The sequence below is a fragment of the Coffea arabica genome, chromosome 1e (genome assembly GCF_036785885.1).
Source record: "Coffea arabica cultivar ET-39 chromosome 1e, Coffea Arabica ET-39 HiFi, whole genome shotgun sequence".
NCBI lineage: Eukaryota > Viridiplantae > Streptophyta > Magnoliopsida > Gentianales > Rubiaceae > Coffea > Coffea arabica.
Window position 1 is genome coordinate 54,168,633 of NC_092311.1, and position 26,897 is coordinate 54,195,529.

The 26,897-nt window shown below is 38.8% G+C and overlaps 4 protein-coding genes across 5 annotated transcripts; 2 read left to right on the top strand and 2 right to left on the bottom strand.

The window, feature by feature from the left end:
* The first annotated feature begins 213 nt into the window (after positions 1–213).
* Positions 214–2,091, top strand: LOC113734265 (protein SLOW WALKER 1-like). The gene has a single exon (XM_027260699.2). The coding sequence runs from the start codon at positions 330–332 to the stop codon at positions 1,953–1,955; it is 1,626 nt and encodes a 541-aa protein (XP_027116500.1). The 5' UTR covers positions 214–329; the 3' UTR covers positions 1,956–2,091.
* Positions 2,092–2,971: 880 nt separating this feature from the next.
* LOC113734238 (sister-chromatid cohesion protein 3-like) lies at positions 2,972–14,448 on the bottom strand. 2 transcript variants are annotated; one of them, XM_027260660.2, is made up of 22 exons: positions 13,900–14,448; positions 13,569–13,794; positions 12,706–12,818; positions 12,509–12,601; positions 12,181–12,341; positions 11,860–12,096; positions 10,957–11,101; positions 10,675–10,853; positions 10,381–10,520; positions 10,163–10,290; positions 9,069–9,242; positions 8,072–8,233; positions 7,785–7,985; positions 7,569–7,706; positions 7,231–7,431; positions 6,959–7,103; positions 6,356–6,462; positions 6,044–6,181; positions 4,512–4,777; positions 4,295–4,419; positions 3,640–3,948; positions 2,972–3,261 (listed from the first exon to the last, which is right to left on the bottom strand). In XM_027260660.2, exons 1-22 carry the CDS (start codon positions 13,942–13,944, stop codon positions 3,248–3,250), a joined length of 3,447 nt encoding a protein of 1,148 aa, XP_027116461.1. In that variant the 5' UTR covers positions 13,945–14,448; the 3' UTR covers positions 2,972–3,247. The 2 variants fall into 2 exon arrangements, with proteins under 2 accessions (XP_027116461.1, XP_071920942.1); XM_072064841.1 differs by having other exon boundaries at positions 10,163–10,305.
* Positions 14,449–15,154: 706 nt separating this feature from the next.
* Positions 15,155–18,753, bottom strand: LOC113734276 (NPL4-like protein 2). Its single transcript, XM_027260738.2, has 2 exons — positions 17,512–18,753; positions 15,155–15,435 (listed from the first exon to the last, which is right to left on the bottom strand). Exons 1-2 carry the CDS (start codon positions 18,493–18,495, stop codon positions 15,181–15,183), a joined length of 1,239 nt encoding a protein of 412 aa, XP_027116539.1. The 5' UTR covers positions 18,496–18,753; the 3' UTR covers positions 15,155–15,180.
* A 3,320-nt stretch (positions 18,754–22,073) lies between these two features.
* Positions 22,074–25,323, top strand: LOC113734275 (rho GTPase-activating protein 2). Its single transcript, XM_027260711.2, has 4 exons — positions 22,074–22,756; positions 23,593–23,713; positions 23,827–24,177; positions 24,283–25,323. Exons 1-4 carry the CDS (start codon positions 22,371–22,373, stop codon positions 24,895–24,897), a joined length of 1,473 nt encoding a protein of 490 aa, XP_027116512.1. The 5' UTR covers positions 22,074–22,370; the 3' UTR covers positions 24,898–25,323.
* Positions 25,324–26,897: the final 1,574 nt, after the last annotated feature.

The window sequence follows — 26,897 nt, forward strand, 5'->3', positions numbered from 1 at the left end:
GATAAGGGTAAATCTGAAAACACGTAAAATTAATACCAAATCGGTGTTAACTATCTGCGCAGACTTTATTATTATAAAGATAATGCCTTATTTTTATTCTATATTCATTTCATTTATTTTCTCCTTATTTCAAATTCCTTATCATTTTCTTAAGAATCAAATTTATAACAATAAATAATTAAATATAATTAGACGAAATCCTGGCATAACAATAAATAATTGAAAAGGCCCCCAAAAACCCTGGCCGCTAAACCCTAGCTCACCCACTCGACTGAGGATGGAGTCGGCCTCCTATTAGTATTTGCAGTGACAAATCCTGAACAGCACCCATGGCAATAATGGCCGAAGAAGATGAAAGGAGAAGCACAACGGCCAAAACCTTCCCAGTAAGGCCAAAGCTGAAACCCACCTCTAATAAGTCCACCCCGACTGCAGAATCCAAATACTGGCGCTCCTTCAAAACTCCAAAAGACCTCCAACTTCCAGCCCTAGTAGCCTCCATAACCTCCATTTCTTTTGCTCCCACACCCCCTCATGACTTCGCCCTCACCCACTCCGCCACCGTCACTATCTTCTCCTCCCAAAATCTCGAGCCCAAGGCCACAATATCCTCCGCCTTCTCCGACACCGCCACCTCCGCCTCCTTCCGCTCCGACTCTCGGCTCCTCGCCGCTGGTGACCTCTCTGGATCTGTACACGTCTTCGATGTTAAGTCCCGTAATCCACTCCGTCGCCTCCGTGGCCACTCCCGGCCCGTCCGCCTGGTCCGCTACCCCCGGGTCGACAAGCTCCACCTCTTCTCCGGTGGCGATGATGCCGTTGTAAAGTACTGGGACGTCACCACTGAAACCCAACTTTTCAATCTATTAGGCCACAAAGACTACGTCCGGTGTGGCGACGCCTCTCCGGTGAGCGACGATATGTTTATATCGGGATCTTATGACCACACAGTTCGGGTCTGGGATGTACGGGCCTCAACTTCGGGTTCTGTCATGGAAATTAGTCACGGTAAACCCGTGGAAGATGTAATTTACCTTCCATCTGGCGGGATAGTTGCCACTGCTGGCGGGAATACCGTGAAAATATGGGATTTAATCGGAGGTGGGCGATTACTCCATACAATGGAGAGTCACAACAAGACTGTTACATCGCTTTGTGTGGGGAAGATTGGGAGGGAGGGTGGGGAGGAGGCACAACAATATAGAATTTTGAGCGTTTCATTGGATGGGTATATGAAGGTGTTTGATTATGCAAAGTACAAGATCACTCATTCGATGAGGTTTCCGAACCCTTTATTGTCTGTTGGGTTCTCACCGGATTGTTCGACGAGGGTGATTGGGACTTCCAATGGGACATTGTATGTTGGAAGGAGGAGAGTGAAGGAGGAGAGTGCAGGGGAGCAGGCATTAGTGGATTTTGCAGGATTGGCCGTCGCGGAGGATGAGCCCAAGAGACGGTCACTAAGGCCGTCATATTTCAGGTACTTCCGCAGGGGCCAGAGTGAGAAGCCTAGTGAGACTGATTACTTGATTATGAGGCCAAAGAAGGTGAAGTTGGCGGAGCATGATAAGCTGTTGAAGAAGTTCAGGCATAAGGAAGCGCTGGTGGCTGCTCTGAATGGGAAGAACCCAGAGAATGTGGTGGCCGTCATGGAGGAATTAGTGGCGAGGAAAAAGTTGCTGAGATGTGTTTCAAATTTGGACTTTGAGGAGCTTGAGCTGTTGTTGCTGTTTCTGCAGAGGTACTCTACCATGCCGAGGTATGCATCATTTTTGATGGGGCTGGTAAGTAAAGTTGTTGACATGAGAACCGAAGACATTAGATCATCTAATGAATTAAGAGGGCACATTAGAAATCTCAAGCGAGATCTTGAGGAAGAGATAAGAGTACAGCAGTCTTTGCAAGAAATAGAGGGTATAATCTCTCCTTTACTAAGAATTGCTGCCAGACGATGATTATTCGAATTTGCTGCCTCACAATGATTGTAGTCTTCTTCTGTATGAACATCTTATTTATTCAAATATTATGCCCTCCTCTGTTTCATTTTCTTGGATCAACTCCATAGAGAGAAGACAGAGACTATTTAGCTGATACTCTAATGCACACTCCCCAGGTCCTGGATTTTCTTCTAGAAAATTGTTAAATGATGCCCTCTCCTTTCAGTCTTGTTTTTCTTTTCTTTGATTGTCATGGGTTAAATCACTCACACCCCCCCCCCCCCCGCGGCGCTTTACTCCAGAATGGTTGTTTTATAGAACCGCAGGCTTAAGATAGGCCAGACGAGCCTGCACCTTCTTTTTCATGCAACATGGAATCTTGTTCTCATTTTGAAGTAGAACTTCGGAATTTTGTTCTCGTTATGAAGCAGAGCTTACGGTCTTGTGAATATGCGGAAACACATCTGCAATGACCCATAGATTCTTTGCAATTGTCGCGGACTTGGTCTCAGATTCCGATTCAGCCAGCATCCATTGTCACTATCAAATTAATTTTCCCGGTCCGCTGGGAGAATATTCTGTTTCACCTTCCTTTAGCTACATGTTACTAAGGAAGAATGAAATTGTATGGTATGCGAACCTCAATGATCCGCATCGATAAGTGGCAAACTTGATTGGCATGGCGCATAAAGATTAGTATTTTAAAACCTGGTACCATTGATGGAAAAGAATGAGCGCAGGCTATGAATTGATCACAACTACTCAGGGGGCGCTTGGTTCTTACTTTCGAATTGGAAAGGGAAATGGAATAATTCCTAGAGTAACCACTAATGAGGGTTTTGGTCAATTCCTTCCAATTTGATCAGAACCATGAATAGTCAAAGTTTAAGGCATCATTCCAATATTTCAATTTCCATTGCACTGGACCAAACGTGCAATGTTGGAATTATTATAATTTCAAGTAACAAAACCCCTAAACCAAGCAGCCCCTCAGTTCTTTAAGAAAAACGGCTCTTAAAATGTATCCCACCAACAACAAAAACTGGGACAGTGGTAACTACCATAGCGGAGGAACTTGGTAAATTTGCTCAATACCACCATACAGATGATAGACAAATACACATCACATCATCTCTAGGAGAAGAAAGACTTCAACATTCTAGCCAATTTGCTCAAGATACGATACTAAATCTATGATACAACTCACCATGTACACAGGTAGGGCACTTCAAAGTGCAAAAGCATAAGGTTGGGAACACGGTTGGCCTAATAAATTAACCAAGCAAAAATCTGAAAGCTGGAAAACCATGCTAGCTGGAAGCCCCTGCATTGCAGAAAATAGCTGTAACATATAAACATATATGTACACACACACACACACACACAAAACCTCGTCCTTATCATTCAACTGATTTTGATGGAACAAATATTTCAATGTTTTGTAACTGCTGTCAAACATGGTTTATCAACCATTAAAGCTGTTTGACCAAATCCTGGGCTAGAAATTTTGAAACAAGTAAAATCTAGCTTATAAAGAAGTACTTTTCAAGTGTCCTTGCACAAATTTTTTCTAGTTCTTTAACACAGTCTGACGGGCAAGCAATTCATTAAGTCTCTGGGTAAACTATAAACACAGACCCACACAGGAATACTGAAATTTATACCCGAGTAAAATTTTATAGTACAAGTTACGAACTTATACCTGATGTTCTGGAAGCAGCCAAGTCCCCTGCAGCTCTACTAGCGTCCCCCATTTTAGCTTGACTTCTCTTTTCCTCCCTGGAAACCCTCAGTGCCCTTAACTTGGATGATGATTTAAAGGACCGTATCAAAGGAGCGTCCTCTTCTTCCTCTTCTTGCTTCTCTTCTTCACCTTCAGCAAACTGATCAGATTCACTGATTGAATCTTCTTCTTCACTTGAACTATTCTCATCAAAGAGTTTCTTTCCTTGTAAATTCTGCTTTTTTCTTGGGCGACCACGGCGTCTCACAGTTGTCCCTTCTTTCTCATCTGCAAATCAATTGTGTTTTCATAATATTAAGCAATACATCCCAACCAGCTCACTTTATTTAACCATGTATGAAGAAATTTTTGGACCATATTTCACCCCTCAATACCAAAGAAACTCTAAAAAGAGCTACTTTCAGAACCCAGTTAACGATCAGAAGCAGGTACCCAGTGACTTGAAGAATCAAAATCAAAACTCATTGCAAGTGCAACCATTGATGACAAATTCAGAGGTTATACTAATACAAGAGAGAGACAATCCAAAATTAAAGAATAAAGATATAACTTCAAAAAGCTAACTCTAACAATAACACAGCACTGAAAACCCAAAGTGCAATCATAGGAATACCTTGTAAGCCCTCATCTTTGTCATACTTCTCACGAAGAGTGTCAACAAATGCAAAATATGGGCGCCAGCCGCTGGGATCTTCGTCGGTGTTGACGTTTTCAGTTCTTTTTTCAACATCTTTCAGCCTGCTCATGGAAAAGCAAGCATTAATGTAATCTCTAATGGACTCTCCTTCACAACATTGGGCCAACATACTGCCAAGAAGTAAAATTCTTACACATTCAGAATATCGGTTGGGGGAAGTTTGGACACAAAATGCAGAACAGCGCCATCCAAGAAAGACAGTTGCTTTGGTGCATCCCTAAATGCATACTCAATTCCAGCTGAGACAATATAAAGAATGTCCGATCTATACTTGTTTCGAGAAACGCCGACGAAAAGTCCAGAAAGCCGAGCAGCCAGATGTTTACAGTCCTGAAATGACTTGCTCGCTAGGGACTCATCACGGCCAGTAGAAAGTACTACCAGATGCCGTTGATAGGCCTATTCTCACCAAAAGCACGAGATATAAGTATAATTGAAGTAGAAATAAAGCACAAATATCAATCCAATGACAAAATCCAAGAGTATGATCTAATGTTAGCACACCTGAACTGTTCCCCATCAGTGAATCACTTGGAAAAAATTCATGTATTTTTTCATTCTTCTTTCAGTTAGTAACATAAAACAAGCTATTAATTTTTTTCTTCAAACCTTCAAATTATTATCTCTTACCCTGTTGTCCACATTCTCTATGTAACTTTACATTCTTCCTGATAAGCAAAGCATAGATATTCTTTGCATGTTTGCATATCAAACTATTTGATTCTCTCAACTAAATAGATAATATTTATCATCCAAAAGCATCTAAAACAGTGACAATTTTGAAATATCCATATTTATAGTCTAAAAATTAATGCTACTATTTATGTAATTTCATCCACAAGCATGCAGTCAGTTCACAAACTGTATCTGATGACATTAAATTGCTTATTCAAAAGTGGTTTACTTTTGAATTTCTGGTCAGCAGACAGATAATGTAAATAGTCCTTCAAACCATACAAAATTCCTTGCTACCATAATTTAGAACATCCTAGACTCTCCCCTCTCTAATCATCCAGTCTTAGACTTGAAGATCGTTGATATTAAATATGGCCTAGATTACAATACATTCGATTGTTCATTATCAACTTTACATTTCTATATCCACATACAAATATTTCTTAAAACAGAAAGTAACTACGGGCTAGTCAGTATCACTTATAACTCCAAATCCAAGTCCACCACAAGCATTCTACATGAAGCTGATCAAATTTTGCTGGATATAACACAAGCATCCCACTGGCTCACATACATGTAGAAAAGAAACTAAAACCCGAATCCACATGTACAAGAATACTTTCTTCTCCAGCAAGTTTTATTTGAGAGATAACTCCTGTTCTCAATTTGCAAGACAGCATAATTCAAGTCCTGATACAAGGTAACTTCATACAGTAGCCTAGCAATTCTATTCCTGTTGTGTCCTTTCCACCCTAACCACAGTACACTAATACAGAACAAAGTTTTGAAGATATAACAAACAAATGAAGATAAAAGGTATCCTGATAAGAACATATTTTCTTTGACTTCATTCCTTAACTTACAAATCTGAGTCAAGACTCACGTTGCAGGGAACTCTCAGCTAACAAGAGTAAGATAAACAATTCTGCTTCCTAGACACAATTATTAAATTATTAACCTGGTTGTCAATGATGAACAACAAAGTCTTACCCTTTTTAAAGCATCTAGGAGAATAATTGACATATCACCATCTTTTTTCCGTAAAACAGCAATTAGATGCTTTACAATCTCAGCCACACTCGTTCCGTGCATCACAAAATGAGAGATAATCTCTGAACCAAGATAATCCTGCACTCATCAATTTTAGAAAACAAATTATCAAACCATTTTGCCGCTAAAAAATCAAAAATTAATCATAGACAATTAAGCAACCCCCGTGCAGAAATCATTATTTCCATTCCCCAAGCAGAATTGCCAGACATCCTCAACAAGTATTAACATATGGAAGCATCTGTAACTGACCTTAGGAACTGCTTCAGTAGCAACAACTTTCGCAGCAGCAATCATAACGGCATCACGATTGGTCTCCTCAACATATTCCTTGTTAACATCTTCATCTTCTGTTTCGTCTGTTGCATGTTTGCAGGGGAATGATGTTTTAAAAAAACTGTGCTGAAAGCAACAGTTAATGTTGGTAATTTTATGGGCAAAATAAGGATCACGTTATTTTTTGAGTCTTCACTACTTTGGCCTCCGCAAAATACAAAGTTGGGAAGGACATGTTAAAACTACCTCAGAAAAACTTTCAAAGAAAGATTTCATAAAAATACATTAAGATGGGAAGACAAGATGAGTTTATCACGCTATCATTGATATTTCATCATTGTGTAAATTCAGGCCTGGTGATAACCTTAAGAGTGTAGTTTGGATAAGGAAATTAGAAATTTATGATCAGCATCACAAGAAGAAACTGTACGGCAAATACAAACTCCTACTACACTGGGACACTGATTGATTATAGAGTAAAAGGTACTAAGACAAATGCAGAGATCACCATCCAACCCAAAGCACAACAAAAATGAATTGAACATTCAACAACTTTTGTTTACATAAAGCCCAAACCACCTGAAACATGCAGTTGTTGCTCACACGTTCTCCAAAACTTTTGAAGAATGGGCTCAGATGGACAAAAGCCTAGGCTTTCCAATTTTGTTGAAGCATAATTATCCATTCTGAACAAGCACCAGATTTCCGCAAGTATTGTACATACCTTCATGAAGCATAAGACCAGTTAGCCCAGAGAGATTTTAAAATATGTGAACAGCTTATTTCAGCAAAAAGCTGTGCGACAAAATAAGGTGGCTGAGCATGTATACAAGTTCAAAAAGGACGTATACCCTGCATGCCAACTGACTTCCAGATTTACTCTCTTCTTCATTTTCAGGATGGAGTAGAAAGTGCTCAAGTTGTTCACACAAGGTAGTGCGTTTCAGCAGAAGGGAGGCCACTGTTGCCTCAGAGACTTTTTCACTAGTTATAATTGAATGCAGCGACCAGGCAACATGCATATACATGTTAAGAAGAACGAAAGAGATGACCTGAATTATCACAGGCAGATAATATCATGATAGATAGATAGACAGACACAGGGAGAGAGAGAGAGAGAGGGAGAGGGAGAGGGAGAGGGAGAGGGAGAGGGAGGGAGGGGAATAAATCAGGTTTTCACATAACTAACCTCCTCGTCTATGTTTCTGAAACGTTGAAGGATCTGGCAAAAATCATCATACAAGCTATCAATGCCAATTTGTCTCAACAACTGGAATTCATATAACCTTTTCAAATTTACGAGGAGAGAGTATTCATCATCACCATCCTGAAGAACTAATGTATCAGCTTTTAACAATTGCTTCAAAACGTCAGGAAACAAGATAACTCATTGTCTATATTTTACCGCAATTTCTCTCATTGCTGATCTAAATTTGATGATAAGCTCATCCTCAAGCTCTTTTAATTGATTTTGTGCAAAATCTTGTAACTCTCCTCGGCTCTCTGTTGCACAGTAGTTGAAAGCTTTGACGCAAGATCTTAGAGCATCTTTTTCACCGTGCTTGAAGAATGCTTCTTTTACAAGCTTAAGTATATTTTTGAAACTCTAAAAGTACAGTTAAAAGACAAAACATCAATGCTATCAAAAGCTGCACTAACTATTCCATTCAGGAGACGTGTAGTGACACCAACCTGCTCTTGTCTCTTTAGTGAATAAAGTTCAAGATTCATATGAACAATGATTTCCACCAGAAATGGTACTTTTTCCTTGTCAACCATGAATTTGCGAAGAAGCTGAGGATAGTTCTTCATCATAGCAATAGTAATATCACGTCTGTGGTTGTCAAACATTTCCTGTGGTAGCAAGAGGAAAACTAAACTTTAGCTATTCAACTTTTAGCTTTTCATTCATTCCTGAGGAGCTTTCTTTTATTTTATTCTATTTTTTTATGGATTTTATAGGGAATTTGGTAGATAATTTATTTACTAACATAGGCCTCACAGTAAACTTGACATATAAGCTGCTTGATTCAGTTCAAAGTATCTATGAAGAAACTGCAACTATTCAAGAGAGCCAAAGCTCAAAGAACTACAGTACTTAATTTTCTTCTATTCCAGTGCCACCACTCAAAAGGATTAAATTTTCTGGTTGTCTATGTTTTGCATTGAAACAGGAGTTAGCAAACTCATGCGAAAGGGATCAAGCAAAAGTTCACTAAATTGAACCTTCGTAAAAACATTCTCCAACAAGTAAGCTTTTCAAACAACATGGGCATTCTTAGATGCATTAGTCTAATTGACAATAGATGGAAGGTCCAGAGCAAAAACAAAGGACCTAAATGTCTTATTCTGGTTTATACCAAGAAAGACATACATTAAAGAACCATGAAGCATAAGATGCATATCTACGACTGAGAAGCTTCATAGATCATTCTTAATGTAATACTCAAATGCAAAATAGATAAATCATGAAACAGCATATGCAGATGTGTCAAGGAATCACATGATCCTCTTGAAAAATCTAAGGATGGAAAATCAAGGGTCAACTGATATATAAACAACAATAAGAACAAGTTAATTCCTTTTGTTTTAAGCAGAACTAACCTTTAATCTACGAGAAAAAAAAGGCATTGCATCACAAAAGGATGATTAATGAAGTATATATAGATAAATTTCACGGAAAACTCACTCGTTGTGCTTTAGTATAATACTGCTTTCTATTATCAGTGGCTGGCACAATCCTTTCTCCCACTGCCTTTTTAATAGATGAGCAAATAAGTCGAATCAAGCTTGTGGCATCCACATCACTTAGCTCAGAAGATGGATTTTCATCCAAAAGCATAGAAATGATACACTTCCAGTCCTACAACAAGATTCATGTTAGAATATCATCAATATTCATACAATACCTTCCACCAAAAACCTCTCCATGTATACTAAGGAAAGGAAAGGAAAGGATACCAGTGGAAACAAAAGGAAAGGAGGAGGAGGAAAGTGGTTTCCGTCCATCTTGTTTGGATTAAGTATGGAAGGAAAAGAAGGAAACATTAAATGTGTTGTTTGGATTGAGGAAGGTAAAGAAAGGAAAGGAAAAGTTCAAGTGTTAGTTAATTTGTAAGGAATAAAAGAATATTTCAAAAAAGTTTAAATCATTGCATTTATTTTAATTCCTTTTCCTTCAGCAACCAATTCATATAAATAACTAGACCCTTTCCCGCCGCAAAAATCAACCCCAAAAAAAAAAGATACAACTAAATCCCTCCAATTCCTTCCCCTTCCTTGCCCTCCCAATTGGTCAATTGGTGCCTAAAGGAATTGGAGCAATAATCTAGTAGGACCAAACCAATCCTAAGACAAGTTGCAGAAGGCAGAGGAACATCAGGATTTAGTTGCACTTTCATCATCCATATTTCTGTGGCTTCTTTCCCTTTTAAGATGTCCAATTTTACTATAACTTGGTGGGTTATGGGCTAGCACTTTCATGAAGAGTGGCCACTACCTACTTACACCAAATGAAGGGATTTTCCACGTGAAAATCTAATACAATCCTTATACAGGCTCATCAATTTCCCAAAAAGACCTCTATATATTTTTTCCTTTGCTCACTGCCCATTCTCTCCCTTAGTCTCCTTCATTTCTTTCATGAAATGAGAGAGTATTTCCCAATCTGACCTTAGAACAAGTAAAATATTTTGAAACAAATATTGTTTAACAATCCATTTACTTAGATGTAAGATGTGGCTAATGGCACCAATTCAATTCAAATTAAGCTGTGCAACATACTTTCATGGCATCCATGTACTCCCAGACGTCATCAATTACATATGTACTAAGAATTTGATCAGTTGAAAACTCTCGCAATATCTGTAACATTCTACTAAGATGAACCTCCGAGGAATCATCTTCATCACCTGCAAAAGAAAATTCTGATTGATGCAATCATGCAAGCACTTAAAATAGATGCAGGTAAAGCAAATGTAATGAAACATAGTTAAGGAAACCTGTAGATTGGGAGCTATTAAATTTCTGAGCAATCAAATGATCATACACTAGTGCCCCAATGGCACGCCTGATCTCTGGAGGCTCATCAATTAATAAGTCATATAAAGAACCTAATTCTTCATCAGGAACAAGTTGATGTCTGCAGGACATAAGAAAGACAACTTATTAAGCAACAGCCTCCACAAGTACATGCGACCTTGCAAAAATAGCTATTATGCTTTCTTCTACTTTATCCCAAGCCCCCACCCACCACCTGGAAAAGAACAATCAGTGATTCCTAATTAGAGCAATACCTTAGTAGTTGTTTCACAAGTCCAATAGCACATACTGCCACAGAAATATCAATGTCATCAGCAAGCTCAAGCATCCGTTTATAAAACCTCTCGGTGAAGACGCCAAGGGATGGGACATTATCATCCACTTCATAAAGATTTTGTAGCGCAAGGACAGAAGCTTTTCGTACACCAGAACTCTTCAAATATAACCAAAATATCAAGCAAAAATGAGTTTTCTGTACCTCAGGCGATTTGCAAACAAAACACACGATACAAAGCTTGATTAGCAGAGCAGCTTACTTTGTCATTCAGTGTCCATCCCAGATATTTCAAGTACAAATCCTGGAGGAACAGTGATGGATATAACAAAATCCAATCACCAAGAGACTGAATGCATGACATTCGGATTTCAGGATCTATATCTCGGTACCGGTGTACAAATAACCTATGGAAAGTAATATGTATAATGCATTTAAGAGAGCAAGAACAAGAAGTGTTAAGAACCTCTGCATAACCTACATCAGATGACAAAGAAAAACCATGCACTCTACATGGGAATATGTATAGGTGCATTCACAGATATATAATTTTTGTATAGTAGTTTAAGTTATAAGAAAAAACCAAAAAAGAAAAGAGAGTGAGTTGAATTGAGGCAAGGAAAAAGCATGGCTTGTCTGCAACACTGATAAGCCAGTGATTGAGGGGAAAAAGATCAAACCCAGAGGAACCTGGCACTAAAATTCCTTATCTGAAGTGAACCTTCACACACAGTGCAGTTGAAACTAATAACACTTGTAACAGTCAAGCCAACAACACTAGAAACATTTCACTAGCGAATTCAAACATCCCATTACCTACAGAGGCACACAACCAAGACCACACTTACAGCAGTTATAAAAAATTAACTTCAATACATATCTTGCTAATTTAACACTACTTCATTCCATGTGAAACGTCTTCTTTTATTTTTTTCATTTATGCCAAAGTTAAGTTAAAACTATTTCACACAAAACTTTTTAACCGCATGCTCGGGGGCTACATCTGTACCATCTCTAAACAATATGAAATTTTCAACTCTTTCTTAATTTCCATGGTCTGTAAAAGTTGAACATTCATTTTGAGAGGAAAGTTAGTCAAGTTACATCATAATAATAATAATAATAATAATAATAAACAATGTACCCTACAAAAAGTGGATCCTACCCAGTGAATAGTTTGCGCATCATCTCCTCTATCACAGTTACCCTCTCATGTGTCATGGATAGCCTCTTATTGAGCGACTCCACACGGGGCCCATCAGTTCTTTTTTTCTTTTCAGCATTTAATTGCCTCTGAGTAGTTTCTCGCTGTACACCAAGCATCTTGGCAACATTTATGAAGGATGTAACAAGCTGAAGCCCCATCAGTGAAGCAACCTGACGGTAAACTCTTGGAGGAGTACTAAAATCCAAGGGCATAAATAAATAAATTAATTAGATAACTGAACCAGTTAAAGGGCATTTGATAACAATGGAAATCACATACCATGATAATGCAATTATGTAGTCCATACACTTGTCAAATAAGCCCTGATCAAATAGTGGTCCATTTTGACACTCAACAACTACACTGTCCCAGAAAGCCACAAGATTATCCTTGAAAATCTTGAATTCCTTCTTTGAACTTTGATAATCTTCAACTGCACCCTAAGATTTCATGATTATCATGGAAAACTAGGTGCAGAGGTTAATGTATTGGATGATACACAACTTTCAGTCTAGAACATAAGAAGTATGCTAATGTGAAAATTTTGTTCAGAAAATACAGTGTGTATATGGAGCATAGAAATTGTAAATCTAATTAAGAAGGATACTTTGCTGGCCAGATTAACAAGAGCAACTACTACATCGTCAACATCAGTCTTATCCAGGAATTCTTCTTTAATGTGATACTTTGCTCCACATGCCTACATTGTTGAAAGTTTCAAGCGTGGTTAACACATCATATCAGACCATCAAAAGATAAAAATGGAAGAACTTTAGAAGTTCAAAATTTTCAAGAACAAATCACCTCAAAGAGCATTGTTAGAAGTTCAACTGTTGCAGGCTTTGGATCTTTCTCATATCTTTCAACCCAATGTTTAACCAATTGAGGAATTTGTTTCCCATTCCCTTTAATAATCTCTGCAGTTCAATTGAAGTTCATCCTCTTAGAATCAATAAATAAAATGTTTACCAAAAAAAAAAGAAAAATCCTCCTAAATGAGCGCACACGAGAAGCACGTAAAATATTATGTGATATTAGCAACCAAAATAACTTAGGTACACTAAAAGACAATGTAAACAAAGCAGCATCACATAAACATCAAGAATTTGGAAAATGCTTTACTATTCAATAACTGGACAGATAAGCTGGACTTTGTAGATTTCTTAATTTTGCAAGTCAAACAATCAAGTTACAGGTAAAAGATCATAAACTGACATCGAGTAAGGAACTAAGCAAGCTATAAAAGTCATTTCTCCAAAAAGCCGTTAATAGCAGAAACTACAGCTACAAAGTTCAGAGCCAATTGGGAAATCGCAACATGATGAACTTGGTATTTGCTCTGCGAAACTGCAAGTGAAGAAGAAAAAAGGTCCCCTGATTGGAAAACAATTTATCACGTAGAAGAGGACAAGTTGTTGAATGAGACGGCATAACCAATCAGACAACAGTTAAGCAACCGTAAAGTTAAATCTAATTGTAAGAGTACCAGTCATCGACAGAAAGAACTGACAATTCTTAATTGAAAAATGGACCAAAAAGGTCTTGCAAATCCACAACTCCGTAGTGTAAAAAGAAGAATCCTCTAAGGTCGAGGAACTTGTGAAACTCTTCAAGGAACAAAACCACAACAAAAAATCCACGGCAGTGGTAACAAAAGTGAAATATACCAATCAAGCGCTGGCTTGGCTTCCGTCCGGAGGCGGAAACACCAACAGCAGTAGCCCTATTTCTCTTAGCTTTGGAGCGAGATTCTTCAAAATCGTCAGAAGACTCCTCTCTTTCCTCCTCCTCGTTCTCGCTAATTTCTCCACGAGTGCTATTGGCGGCCTTGCTGTGGGGGGCCTGTGGTTGTGCTCGGTCGTCGTTGGCTCTAGTCTGAGCCCTAGTTCTTTTCTACTTGGGAAAAAATTAACAGGAATTAGGCAACTAACCGGAAAAGATGAAGATATACGGACCTACACCAACCAAAGTTAACTTGGAAAACAAATAAAAACTAACCGAACGGCGAGTGACGATCTCCGATGCGACTTGCTCGTCTTCCATCAAAAGTACACACGGCTACAGCCTCCTCTCTGTTTGCCGTACGGCGAGAGAGAAATACTAGCAGTGAAAGTGAATGAGTATGGTGGGGAGCGGAGAAATGGAGCTTTGCCTAGGGTTAAAAATTAGTATGAGAGAGCTATCTAGAGTTTGTGATTTGTGTGAATGAGCGAAGTTAAATCCCAAACCTCCCGCCAACAAATTCAGGAGAAAGTTTAGAAATATGCTGCTGCTCCTACACAACTTACGCTTACTAGCAGTTCGTCTATAATAATCAGAGGGAGGAGCGGAAAACCCCCATAATACGGTGACGCTGTCTTGCTTCAGAAGCCTCTCTGTCCAAGACGGACAGTGGTGCTTGCCGCTGTGGAGCTGGGGTCCGGTCCGGTATAAAATTCCTTTCCTTTCTACTCTTTTTTCGTCCCTCCATGGGGAAATTTGCAAATTTGTTGAGCTTTTTCTTTCTGGATTTCTCGAGTATCTTTTTTTTTTTTTTAACTATCAGTTGGTTTGTTTGGATAAAGTATTATTTAAAATATTGTTTCGAATAATTATTATACTATTTTTAATAATATGATATATATATAAAATAAAAAAATAATTAAAAATATAAATTAGAAAATATGCTTCCGATGCAAAAAAATATTATTTGAAAATAATTGATATCCAAACACAGCCACATGTGTATTATTCACTCAAGACATCGGCCTCCTGCGACTTCCATGTAGACAACCGTCTAAGCTAATTAATAATTAAACCCAACACTAACTTGACCTTAATATATAGCATAAAATAATACCAAATAATGTAGAATTCTAATTAGCTTGGTTTAAAACTCCTTAAAGGCATCAAGAAACCATAAGCGGGGAAAAAAAAAAAGAACCACCATCTATGACGAGATTTTAACGAGTTATTATACCTAAGCTGAAGGTTTCAAACGGCTCTTTTTCTCATTATCTTAATTCACATAATTTACCCCTGGATGCATGTACTTGGGACTTATAAATACAAAAGTACATTGGGCAGACGTGCAACTATTACCCAAACAAATTCTGCGGTACAATTGTCGGATCCACGCTGCACAAGTCAATTGCCATGGTACCCATGTTTACGTGAAAGCATCGGGGCATCAAGGGCTTACTTGGACTTCCATTAAACCAGACAAACATATTGCTTCCTCCCTGATCACCCGAAGACCTCATGTCATGTCGGCTTTGGCAATGAACAAGGTGGACATGATCAGGATGCGCTAGCCATTGATTCAATTAGAAGCTGGTAACCTTCAGGAACAGCTGACCGTGTATGGACACATTCAGCCAATGCAGGGACATCAGCATTGATGTCCAAAAACCTAGCCAGCAAGAGTAGCAGATGGAAGTCAGAAATTCGCTTCACAAATGGGAGGTTCTTTGCTCGGTCCAGATGGCTTCTCAAAGCTTTCATGGTGACAAGATCATTTCTGTTCTCAATTGGAAATGTTGATGAAAGAGGACCCTGCATCATATATAATAATTGGTGCGTGTTAAAAGCATCTTAGAATAGGCATCCAAATCTACGAATTTAAGTTACAACCACAAATTCACAAATTCAAAAACAAAAATTAAGGTAAAAATATCCTTAGAAATACAAAACCAGCTCAAAGAATAAAATCAATGCACTTGACCTCAAGGATAGCAAGTATAGAATTACTCAAACAAAAGACCAAAGTTCCAAAAGGAGGTACAGTAACCAAGTCAAAAGCTAAAACATACAACCATTAGTTCTGATGTAAAGTACTCTAATTTAAGCATTCATAGCAGCAGTATGCCTATTGCAACTAGGGCTAAGAGCTAACGTATACAAGGTAAGCAACTGCAACACACAACACAAGCAATTAGTAATGACTGATCCAATCATCAGTACAGGTGGATAAAGCCAGTTCGAAAATGAGAATGCTAAAATTATACAGCAATTAATTATAAAATTGTCTGACATTTATGTTGGATGTCAAAACTTATCAGTCCTAGCCCCAAGCTCAAACCTGAACCCTAAAAAACTCCTAGTTTTCATCACCTTGCCATTCTCCCTTTTCCTGATTAGTCTATTTAGACAGTATGCAATACACTAATAGCAAATAACTCAACATACAATAAAGAGATGGCATCATATAACAGATCAACTGCAAATAGCCATTGGGATTATATACCTGTGGCTTGTAATCACCTAAGAAGGCAATCATCTTGAAAAAAGAAAAATATGGGAGAACGTTAAACTAACCCCCATACTTATGCATCGTACAACAGAGCTACCACAAACTTGAAGCCTTTTCCAGGACTTTGACACACATTTACTTTCATAAAACTACTTGCCAGGATTGAACATTACATCACCTAGCCATTCTCCCTTATATGCAGTTTATTTACAAATCAAATGATATGTCTTGTGAACATCACATCAAGCGCAAAATAACATGTCATAACACATACAAGGATACTTGTATTTAACTAGTTATTAAATAAGAAATCCTTCTTCAAATACAACTTAATATAGTTCAAAGAAAAACTGGAAAGGGATACAACGCAAAAAAGGATTGTCCACTCTAGATAAATCACAGGTGTATATAGACTGGAGAGAAGGAGAAAATATCAGAATAGCAAAGTAGAAAAGAAAGTTCAACGCTTCCAGATCCAATAAAGATCTATTATGCCATGTCCTAGTTCTTAGTTCATGTATGTAAATTATTTGAATGGTCTTGTAAAACTGAATGCCATGGATAAACTTAGGACATAGTATAACTATCTTTTTCCTTTTCTACCTGGTTCCAAATCTACATTGCTTTGGAAGCCAGCTAATCTCAACCAGTGGAACCACATCTCGGTCTATCAAACTCAAGCATACTAAGTACTATGCACCAGCCTCTTGTATACTTCCTAAATAGCTTCTTTTTGCACTGAAGCACAACATAAAACCATTGTCTGCTGACAAACCTAGTGAAATAAAGCTCATAGCAGCTTAATACTATCAGGCAAGCTCTTGCAAGATTAGATTTTTCCTGTCAGCTAAAACCATATTCACTTGGTACATTCATTTGACAAGAAGGTTAGTCTAACATTCATGATCAGAATAGCTTTCAAATGAAAAAGAAAGTAGGAAAGCAGTATGAAGCTGAGATGGCCGCTACAAAAGCCATACCAATGATCAAAGATTATAGGTGCTAGTAATTCTCTTATCCATGGATAAAGGCTCCAGGAGGCTAGCCAAAAGAGGAAACCAAAAAGATGACACGGTTCAAATTCAAATCCTAGACATCCACATTTAAGATCACTTCCAAGTTACAATAATGAAGGAAAAGTCTGCTTGTATTATACCAAGTTGAAAAGGAACCAAAACGTCCAGAATTTTGGAGCAATCAAATTTCTCCCATTTTCAAGGTCAAGCAACCGAGATACAAAAAAGGAACTAATGGCTTCTTATCTCTAACAATCAGAACACCATGTATCGCAAAGACACTTAAAAAAAATTCTACCGCCACCACCCCCATACCCCAAACAAAGACGAATCTTTCAGACATAAACAATTGCTATGATGTACCTGGTGATCAGAAATCTTGACAACGACCAAGAAGAAGTCATTGTCAACCTCTTTAGTATCTTTCACTCCGACTACAACATCCTTTTTCATTCTAGATAGCTTCGGATCAAGCCCTTCCGGAATTACTGTCTCAAACCATCCTTCCTTGAACAACCTAATGCACATATCGCTCATCTGAAACGCCTCAAAATGCACATTAGCAAGCCCATCTTCATTCACCTCCAGCTTCACCACCGCCGTGACCCACTCCTTCAAATCGCCCTCAGCATGCAGCTCGGCAGCCTGCAAAATCTCGGCATTGGACATGGTGAAATCCTTCTTGTCCTGACTAATGGTCTGCGTAAATATAAATCCCACTTTCCTCATCCCCAACCCCGCAGCTATCGCTTCCACCAGTTTTTCCTCATCTGGATCGCGCAAGAGAATCAAATTCTCATCCGTCCCCTGCTGCGGCGGCTCGTATATAAAATCCACCTCCACTTTTCCCTCCGGAGACACCGTTCCGTACATAAAACCCCCGCGCTTCACCGCAAAAGCCAGGGTATCGTTTACATAATGCTGGAAGGCGTTAGCGGCGTCGCGATCGAAAGACACTAATTCACAGTGAGAAACCTCTTGGCGCGTAACCCGCATTTGCTTAGCGATGAGGTCATCCATGGTCATCTTCTTGCCGAAGGAGCCGGCGGGGTTGATGAGGGGGCCACCGGCGACAGTGCGTTCGCCGTCGTATGCGAGAAAAATGATGGAGCCGTGGGTGAGGTTGAGGGAGGAGAGTGGGGTTTGGGGATTGGACATGTCGGTGAACCTGGAGAGATCATCTAGGGTTTTGGCCAACAAGAGGTTTTGATTGGTGGAGAGGGTTTGGGATTGGGTGGGAACCCGGAGTTGGGATTCGATTTGGGATTTGAGTTCGCCGATTGTGGATTGTGGGTTTTCGATTTTGAGTCTTTCCAGCCCATCTCTGCTTCGAATTCGTAGCATCATCTTCGCCGTCGCAAACCTTTTTTCTCCGGCTAGGAAAGTTGTCTATAATTTGGGTAATATATACCGATATACGCACGAACTAGTGGTAGGTAGTGGTACGGGTAGCAGAGCAGAAAATACACTACTATATAACGATGATATGATGAATCGTGTGCCTCAAGTTGATTATCACCTCTAAGCTAGGCGGGGAAGTTTGGTATGTTAATTACCAGAGGAGATCCCAATGGAGATCAGCTCCCAAGAGGATTAAGGAATCTCTTCTCTGGCCGAGTGGAACTTGGAACAAGAAAAGAATGGCTTGTAGAGCCGCACACGTTAAGTACTTAACTCGAGTTTGTTCTAAATTCCAACTATAAGGTACCTCTTTCCTTTTGCTTTTTTTTTTTTTTTTTTTTTTTTGGGTCTAGCAAATTCTTTTCTTTTTTTTTTGTGACTAAGGCTGTTATTTTTATGAGATTCTTTCCTATCCAATCTCCATCTCTTCTTCAAGATAAATAATTAGTGTGTTTGAATAGTAGATTATTTGAAATAATTTTAAAAAAGCATATATTGTAACACTTTTTGATATGATATATATATAAGATAAAAATGTGATTAAAAATTGTGCTGATGACACAAGTAAATAAATTTTTATAAATAATTCAATATCCAAACAAGCATAATAATGCTTTAAATTGGGTGTAAATTAAGAAAAAATCTAATTACACTTTACATTAAACTTATGGTATAACTGAAATGACTTTTCAAAAATCTTTTGGAAAAGTGAAAACATGCCAATGATGCATTGATGTCCATTTCCTTACAAATTCCTACGCTGATATGTCACGCGATTGAATGAAAAATGTAAAATACACCTCTAAAACTTGAATATTATTAAGGTTTTTTCAATTAAGACAAAGGATAAGCACGTATAATATAAAGTGTGGGCTCAACAAAAATTTAATTATATCAATCCACCCTCCATCTGGCAAGGTGTTTTTGTCAATATTCAACACTTGGCCCGCTTCTTATTTAGTGTCCTAATGAAAACCCAAAAAAAAAAAAAAAGATGTTGAAGGTTTGAAATTCGAATTCAAATCACAGTGCTGCCGAATTTTAGGCTTTTCAGCCCTCCCTCCTGGGGGAAGCCCAACCAAACCGAAGTTATGGGCCTCATACTACAAGGCTTCCGTTCAGATCCACACCGTAATTGTCAATTTTGAATGGCAATACGATGTGTGTCGGACTCTGCAGCCCAACGTCTTATTCCTTCGCTTTGTCAATTTTGAATGGCAATACGATGTGTGTGTGATTCACGACTCATCAGTGAGAATCTTTTACCATCGACTTTTGGATTGGAGATTGATCCATTTTGTACCTCCACCTTGTAAGATTTAAGATTTATCCTTACCGTCTAACTTAACACACACACACGCACGCAAGAAAATGATAGGTTGGGCGGCTTTCAGGAAAAAATGTAAGTAAGAAGTTCGAGATTCGAAACTTCGTACCTACACGGTAAGAAAAAGTTAAAAAACACATACACACGCATTTTGTGTTATATCTAAATGCATTAGCGCTATAATATCCTACCATATGGTAAGAATCCCCCATCTTATTGTGGATCGTGTCTTATAGTATATATTAGTGGGAAAAACATACTCTATGGGTATTCAAAGTAAGAAAAAATAAAACATTTAAATGTTTACTGGCCAAGCAAAGATAAATGGTTGATTGTCGTATTTGAGTTTAATAATCCATACTAAGTGAAGACTCGAGAGCCGTTGAAGCCAATAAAGCTCAAGGGACAATTTCAGAGTCCTCCCTGAGGTTTCTGATTATTTCACTTAACTCTCTTAAAGTTTTAAAAGTTATGTTTACATCCCTTAATTTGACGCTTTTGATAACCAAATTATATAAAACAGAATTAAAAAAGTTTTTAAAAAAATATCTTAAAATGTCCTTATCTTATAAAGTTTAATTTATTATTCTAAAAAATTGTAAAGTAATTTGGCATAATTACAAAGGAATGAGCGTCAAATTTTTCATACCAATATTTGTTGTTTGATAATTAACTATAACAATATATCCATCACTTTAATAGGTTACTTTTCATGGCACTTTATTGGATAAATAAATTCTTTTTAAAATGGAGAAAAAAGTATCATCTTAATTTTTTTTAAAGTTTGTGTACTAGTTGAGTGGTGGAACTACCATGGTTTGGTAGTGATTTTGGGCCTTTTTTAGGTTAATTTTAATTTATTATTGATTTCGATAACAAAAAACACAAATAAGAGCTATAAAAAAATCAGATGATGTTAAATGTTACAAAAAAATGTTACTAGTTTGATGTTTGATCAAGATAGAAATTAGGGACAACATTAATTAATCTTTGGTTTTTTGTTGACTAAATATAAGAGAAATGAATAAGAAGCAAAAGGAAAATAAATTATAAAATCCATTATTTGTATAAGCATAACAAACAGGGGAGTTTCATTATAATGGTATGGCTAGTACTATCATTTTAAATGGATAAAGGAGATAGGTGTAATTTTTAAAATTTCAAAAGAGTTAAATGAAATCATTAAAAACCTTAAGGAAGGTTTCCAAAATTATCCCAAAGCCCAAAAGTCGATTGAAAAAGTAGGTCATATGTTCATATTTTTTTTAGTATAAGTGAGAGTTTTCAAATCGGAATCTCTCACTTACACTCCCTACTCATATTACCCAATATATTGCTTCCCAAAGCTGCTATGTTCAGTGTTCTATTCTTCGGTTTTTTTTTGTTTGGGAGTTGAACTTGTTGGGTTTTGGTTTATGATTTTGGCTCATTTATGGAGATTGGAAAAGAAAACGCTACCATAATTCCTGAAATTTGTCTTTTGTCCGCGGGAAGGCGACATAAAATGAAAATCACCCGCCAAAAGGCCACAAATGTTCCACGCACACACGAGCACAGCTGCGGGAAAGAAATATCGAAGGGCGTCATTGTTTGATGGCCATTGGGCAGAACCACCACCACTCACCACCCATCAGCGTCCCAATCTTTTGGCCGCCTCAATTATCCATCCACATCCCAGGTACCACCATATCCTTTACTGTCTCCAAAAACAAAACAAAAATAAAAAATAAGAGGGCAGTTGAGTTAACAACCTCCACCTACGCATTTGCAGTTCGACACGCACCGGTGTAAAAGTCTAAGACCTTGTTCGGATTTTTTTTTTTCCTACAAAAAGTTTTTTTAGATTTTTTTTGAAAATATTTCCTCAGTACTATTATATATTCTCACAACCTTTTTTTTTTAAAAAAAATTAACGTTTCTCACATCTCACAGGAAAAGGAATAAAAATAAAAAGCTAGAGTATTAATTGTCTACAACAAATTCCAAAAAGTAAGCGAGATGATGATACTCTTATTAGGCTGGGTCATGGGTCCCTCCGAGTGGCACATCCGTGATAATGGATAAAACAGAAGGCTTAATATGGGAAGCCAAGAGGACGAAAGTAAAATTTGAAACCGAGTGGCCGTTTGAACTTTGAACCTTGGAGTCCCCCAACTCCATCCATCCATACGTATAGTCTAGACTCTAGAAAGAATTCAAAGAAAGAAAGAAAGAAAGAAAGAACTAGTCCATACACAGAAAGAAAGAAGACGGAGAGAGAGAACGTCCAAACTTCCTTCAAACTTGAAAATAACTCTTCATTCATTCATTAACCACCCCAACTTCCCTTCCAAATTACTCCTCAGTCACAACTACTCACTCAATTTTTTTTTATTTTTTTTTTTTCACTCCTTACTTGTTAGAGATTTGCTCCTCTCTATATAGAGCAGTTGGACCAGTCAGTGTTGAGGAGCGGAGAGATCACACACTCCTGAGGCTGCTGGATATCAGTCAAATGAACATGACAGGCATGGTTATGATATCAAATGGAGGCGGCTGCGGTGGCCATGGAAAGGACTCTTCCTCTACTGCTACTTCTTCCAGAGGAGGAGGAGGAGGAGGAGGAGTTGTCGGCACAGAACAAAGCCGCCGCCAGCAGCAGCAGCAGCAGCAGCTGTCGTTGCTGGAGTTTCTTGTAGCTGCCTTGAGGAAGTCCATGGTGTCTTGCCGAGTGGATCGGCAAGAGGAGGCCCCAATCTCCGCCGCCCTCCATCCCATGGAAATCGGGTGGCCCACCAACGTCCAGCACGTTGCCCACGTCACTTTCGACCGCTTTCATGGCTTTCTGGGTCTACCTCTCGAGTTCCAAGTTGAAATCCCCTCTAGAGTCCCCAGTGCCAGGTATCTGAATTCTGTCCTAAAACCAAGCAAACCCAACGACATTTCATCCCCTCCTTCCTTTTTTTTTTTTTCGTTCTCCTTTTGGGTTCCTAAATTTCTATGGGCAGTTACCAAAATCTTGTCTTTCATTACGTTTTCTAATTCTTGTCTATCTTTTTAATTCTCTCTGTATTCTTCTTCTGGTTGTTGGTTTAGATCTGAACCAGCTCACAGTCATTAATTCCTTCTCTGATTTCTGTCTGCACTCTTTATTATTAATTATTCACTGGCGAAATTTTCATAGATTGACGTACGAGGAACTGAATACTGCGAATATGATTATTTATTGAATCAGCTACAAAGCTGGGTAAACGAGCACTGACCGGTCCCCCAAACCTTCTCAAGGAAATGATGAATACACGGGCTAAAGTAGAGTGTGATACTACTATCACTTACGATGCCATCTTTCTGTTATTTTCCCTCGTTATTAGCGATTTTTTTCTCAAAAAAAAAAAGAAGGAAGAAGATAAAGATAGTGGAGCTTAACTAGTAGTAAGCACTAATTCTGTAGGATATGTTATTCGCGTTGACATATTTCTGAGAATTGTAATATTCAAGTCAAAAGGAGCTCTTAACAATAATTGATCTCTAACTACACATCAAGGCCATTGGAATTTCTCGCACTTCCCGAAATGGTACTGCACTGTAGGGTATTCATCAGTCACGAAATGGTAATGCGCCTTAGGGATTGCAATTTACTGTTTGCTTTGGCGGACGGGAAGATTAACGCTGCAAGTGATTCTGGATGTTATTTCACTTGATTAACACCTGACACATTGGTCGTTTTGTTCATGCAGTGTGACTGTATTTGGAGTCTCTGCGGACTCAATGCAGTGCTCTTATGATACAAGAGGCAATAGTGTCCCAACAATTCTCTTACTGATGCAAGAGCGACTATATGCCCAAGGTGGTCTCAAGGTATAATGAATCATTCCTATTTAACAATTTGCAGCCTGAAAAGGTTTTCATGATCCTAGTTTGGCTACTGCTCGCAGAGTTGTTTTACCATATGCACTTCAATGGTTTTACAGGCAGAAGGAATTTTTCGCATAAATCCAGAGAATAGCCAAGAGGAACACGTTAGGGACCAGCTCAACAGAGGCAATGTGCCAGACGATATCGATGTTCACTGTTTGGCTGGTCTTATTAAGGCCTGGTTTCGAGAGCTTCCATCTGGCGTGCTCGATGGGCTCTCCCCTGAGCAGGTCTTACAATGCAACACCGAAGAGGATTCTGTTGAGCTTGTAAAACAGTTGAACCCAACTGAGACCGCGTTGCTAAACTGGGCAATTGATCTCATGGCCGATGTTGTCGAGCACGAGGAGTCCAACAAAATGAATGCCAGGAATGTTGCAATGGTTTTTGCTCCAAACATGACTCAGGTATGTATATCATCGGTTAAAAAAAAAAATTTTCTCATTATTCTAAAACCATTAGTTTTAGTTCACCGCTGATTGACAGTTTCTCTATTGTGTTGTTTGTTTCAGATGTCTGATCCACTGACAGCTCTTATGCATGCTGTTCAAGTTATGAACTTGTTGAAAACCCTCATCATGAAAACCTTGAGGGAGCGGGAAGAAACAGTGACTGAGGGGTGCTCGCCTATGTCATCTCATTCATCAGATAGGCCCAGCGGAGAAGAATTTGAGAGTCAACAAGAGGACATGGAAACGAGCTGCGAATCGACAGGGCCAGCAAGTGATGATGATGAACCTGCCAATTACAGCCACAGCAGCGATGAAAAGGATGAAATTGAATCGTTAAGTGACATCGAAGAATGTTTCTTGAGGCAATTGGATGAGAATGAGAGTGCAAAAAATGGCTTTAGGAAACAGTTGGAGGGGATTCTATGCAGAGACCACGGTAGTCCCATTAGCTGCTGCACTTTCGGTGGAGATTCTTACCCTTTTTCTTCTGAGAGCAAAACAGGGAGTTCTTGCTTGATCACTGATGGAGAAGATTCAGTAGCTCTGGGGCTTAAGGCGCCTGACATGAATGGAATGGATGCAGATGGCGGAAATACCAATGATGTTGAGAGGGTAGAGCTTACGGCGGCACCTACTCCTCCAGTGCTGTTGGGGGTTCTAACTGAATCTATCTGATTGTGTCTTAGTGTCTTGACATATTGGAGATAACACATCTTTGTCCAGAACTTTACGTGTGCCACCTCTGCAGTGTTTGCATTTGTAAATTGCATTTGATTAGGCTCTTGTCATGCGGTTTGCTAGCAGGTTGCTGTTCAGCTTGGGGCTGAACTTGTTTGCTTGCCTTGTATTAGTAATAGCAAGGAATTCTAACATTGACAGTTTGTGGTGTGGCATGACAAGAACAACATAGAAAGAAAAGAAGAGAGAGAGAGAGAGAGAGAGAGAGAGAGAGAGGAGAAAAAAAAAAGCATCTTGTAGTTTTGCAGGCCGCAAGTCCTTTGTTCGGTCATGCTACGTAGTTTAACCCTTAAGGGTTAGGGGTTAACTGTAAGACTAACGTTTGTTTACAGTGCTTTGCTCAAATGTCACTCAATTCTATTATCGTCCGTGTATTCTTTCCACTGCCTGCGGACAATCAAGTAGCAGCATAATTATCGGGTGTCGGAGTGCCAAACACTACTTTTAAGAGCATTCTACGCTGATATGTGTGCTGGGATTTCAAGTCAACGGTGGTCTTTTTTCTCATCAGAAAGAGTAGTGAATGTTGAATTCGCGTTCTCAGAAGGACTAATTCTAATGCTTCAACCTTCAAGCGACGGGCTAGTTCCTGTGGATGACCGCCCGCGACAGTCGGACGCACAAGTCCCAAGCAATAGAGGGAATTTTCTATGGGAAGAAAAGGTCTCCAAACGAAAATTGTAGGGAGTACATATTTGGACATAAGAATCGCACATGATCCAAACGATTAGCGTCCACTTTGCAACTTTTTCAAGATTAGACAGCCTTGAGATGAGGTCAATATTCTCTTCATTGGTGAAAGAGGACATAACTGTTCAAGTAAGATACAGAACAGCAGACAAAAAAGAAGGAATAGAAAAAGTAAAGAGAAGTAGCTAATGCAACGATTACTCATTTCTGTCCCACTTCGTCCGATTACGGTTCAACAGTCTACTTCGCTGGAATCAAGTAACTACCGACAACCAAGGTAGCTGCAATGAATCACACAATTAATTAGTACAGTAGTAATAAGATACATACACACACATATATATATATACATGTATATTGTACTGAAATCGAGCAAGGTAGATAAATAGTAGTAGTATTTGGTAGAGTCCCTAGTGTTTTTTTTTTTTTTTTTTTTTTTTTTGCTGACGGAGTGGGTGTCCGGGTCAAGACCGTAAAGGCGGCCCGACTAATCCCACTCCGGCTCGACCCAGCACCCCAACCAGAACCAAATACGATAGATGCACGGCGGTACTGATGTTGCTGCGGAGGTTCGACCCCAGGACCTGACGGTCCCGAGGAAGAGGCGCCAACCACCAGCCCATTCACGTGGGGGCGAGTCCCTAGTGTTTAATGCTTAAAATCTTGAATCTCAATCGGTCTGCTTAAATAACCTGTCCGTGTGAATTGTGATGGCTGGCTGACAAGTTTGTTGATGCCACCAAAGACAGGTAGGAGATGGAAAGAGCATAGAACCCAATAACGACCGGGCACCAAATCCCAGCAAATGCAGTTATGTGACCGACCATCCCATATTTTGACAGCCCAATAAAGGAGAATTGAATGCCGAAAATAAGTGCGCGTGTGGAGACCAGACAATTCTCATATTCAAATTAGAAAAGTAAATCAAAGAATCAGTCTAATACTCAAAACAAAACAAAAAAAAAAGGGGAGGTTTGATTCATCAGAATCAGAGAGAGAAGAAAAAATGGAGATGCAACAAGCATAAATCGCCCTTGATGAGTGATGATAGCAGTACGTAATAATTATTATTTATATGTACAGTTGTGGTGCTGTCCTTTTGACCAGTTGCCCTGCTTAAAAAAAAAAAAAAAAAAAAAAACTCTGGGAAAGTTAACAACAATGGAAGTAAACAAAAGGCGATTCATAAAAGATAATTAATCTTCTACCAAACTAAACCAGGAGATTGTCTACGTGCTGGTGTAAGA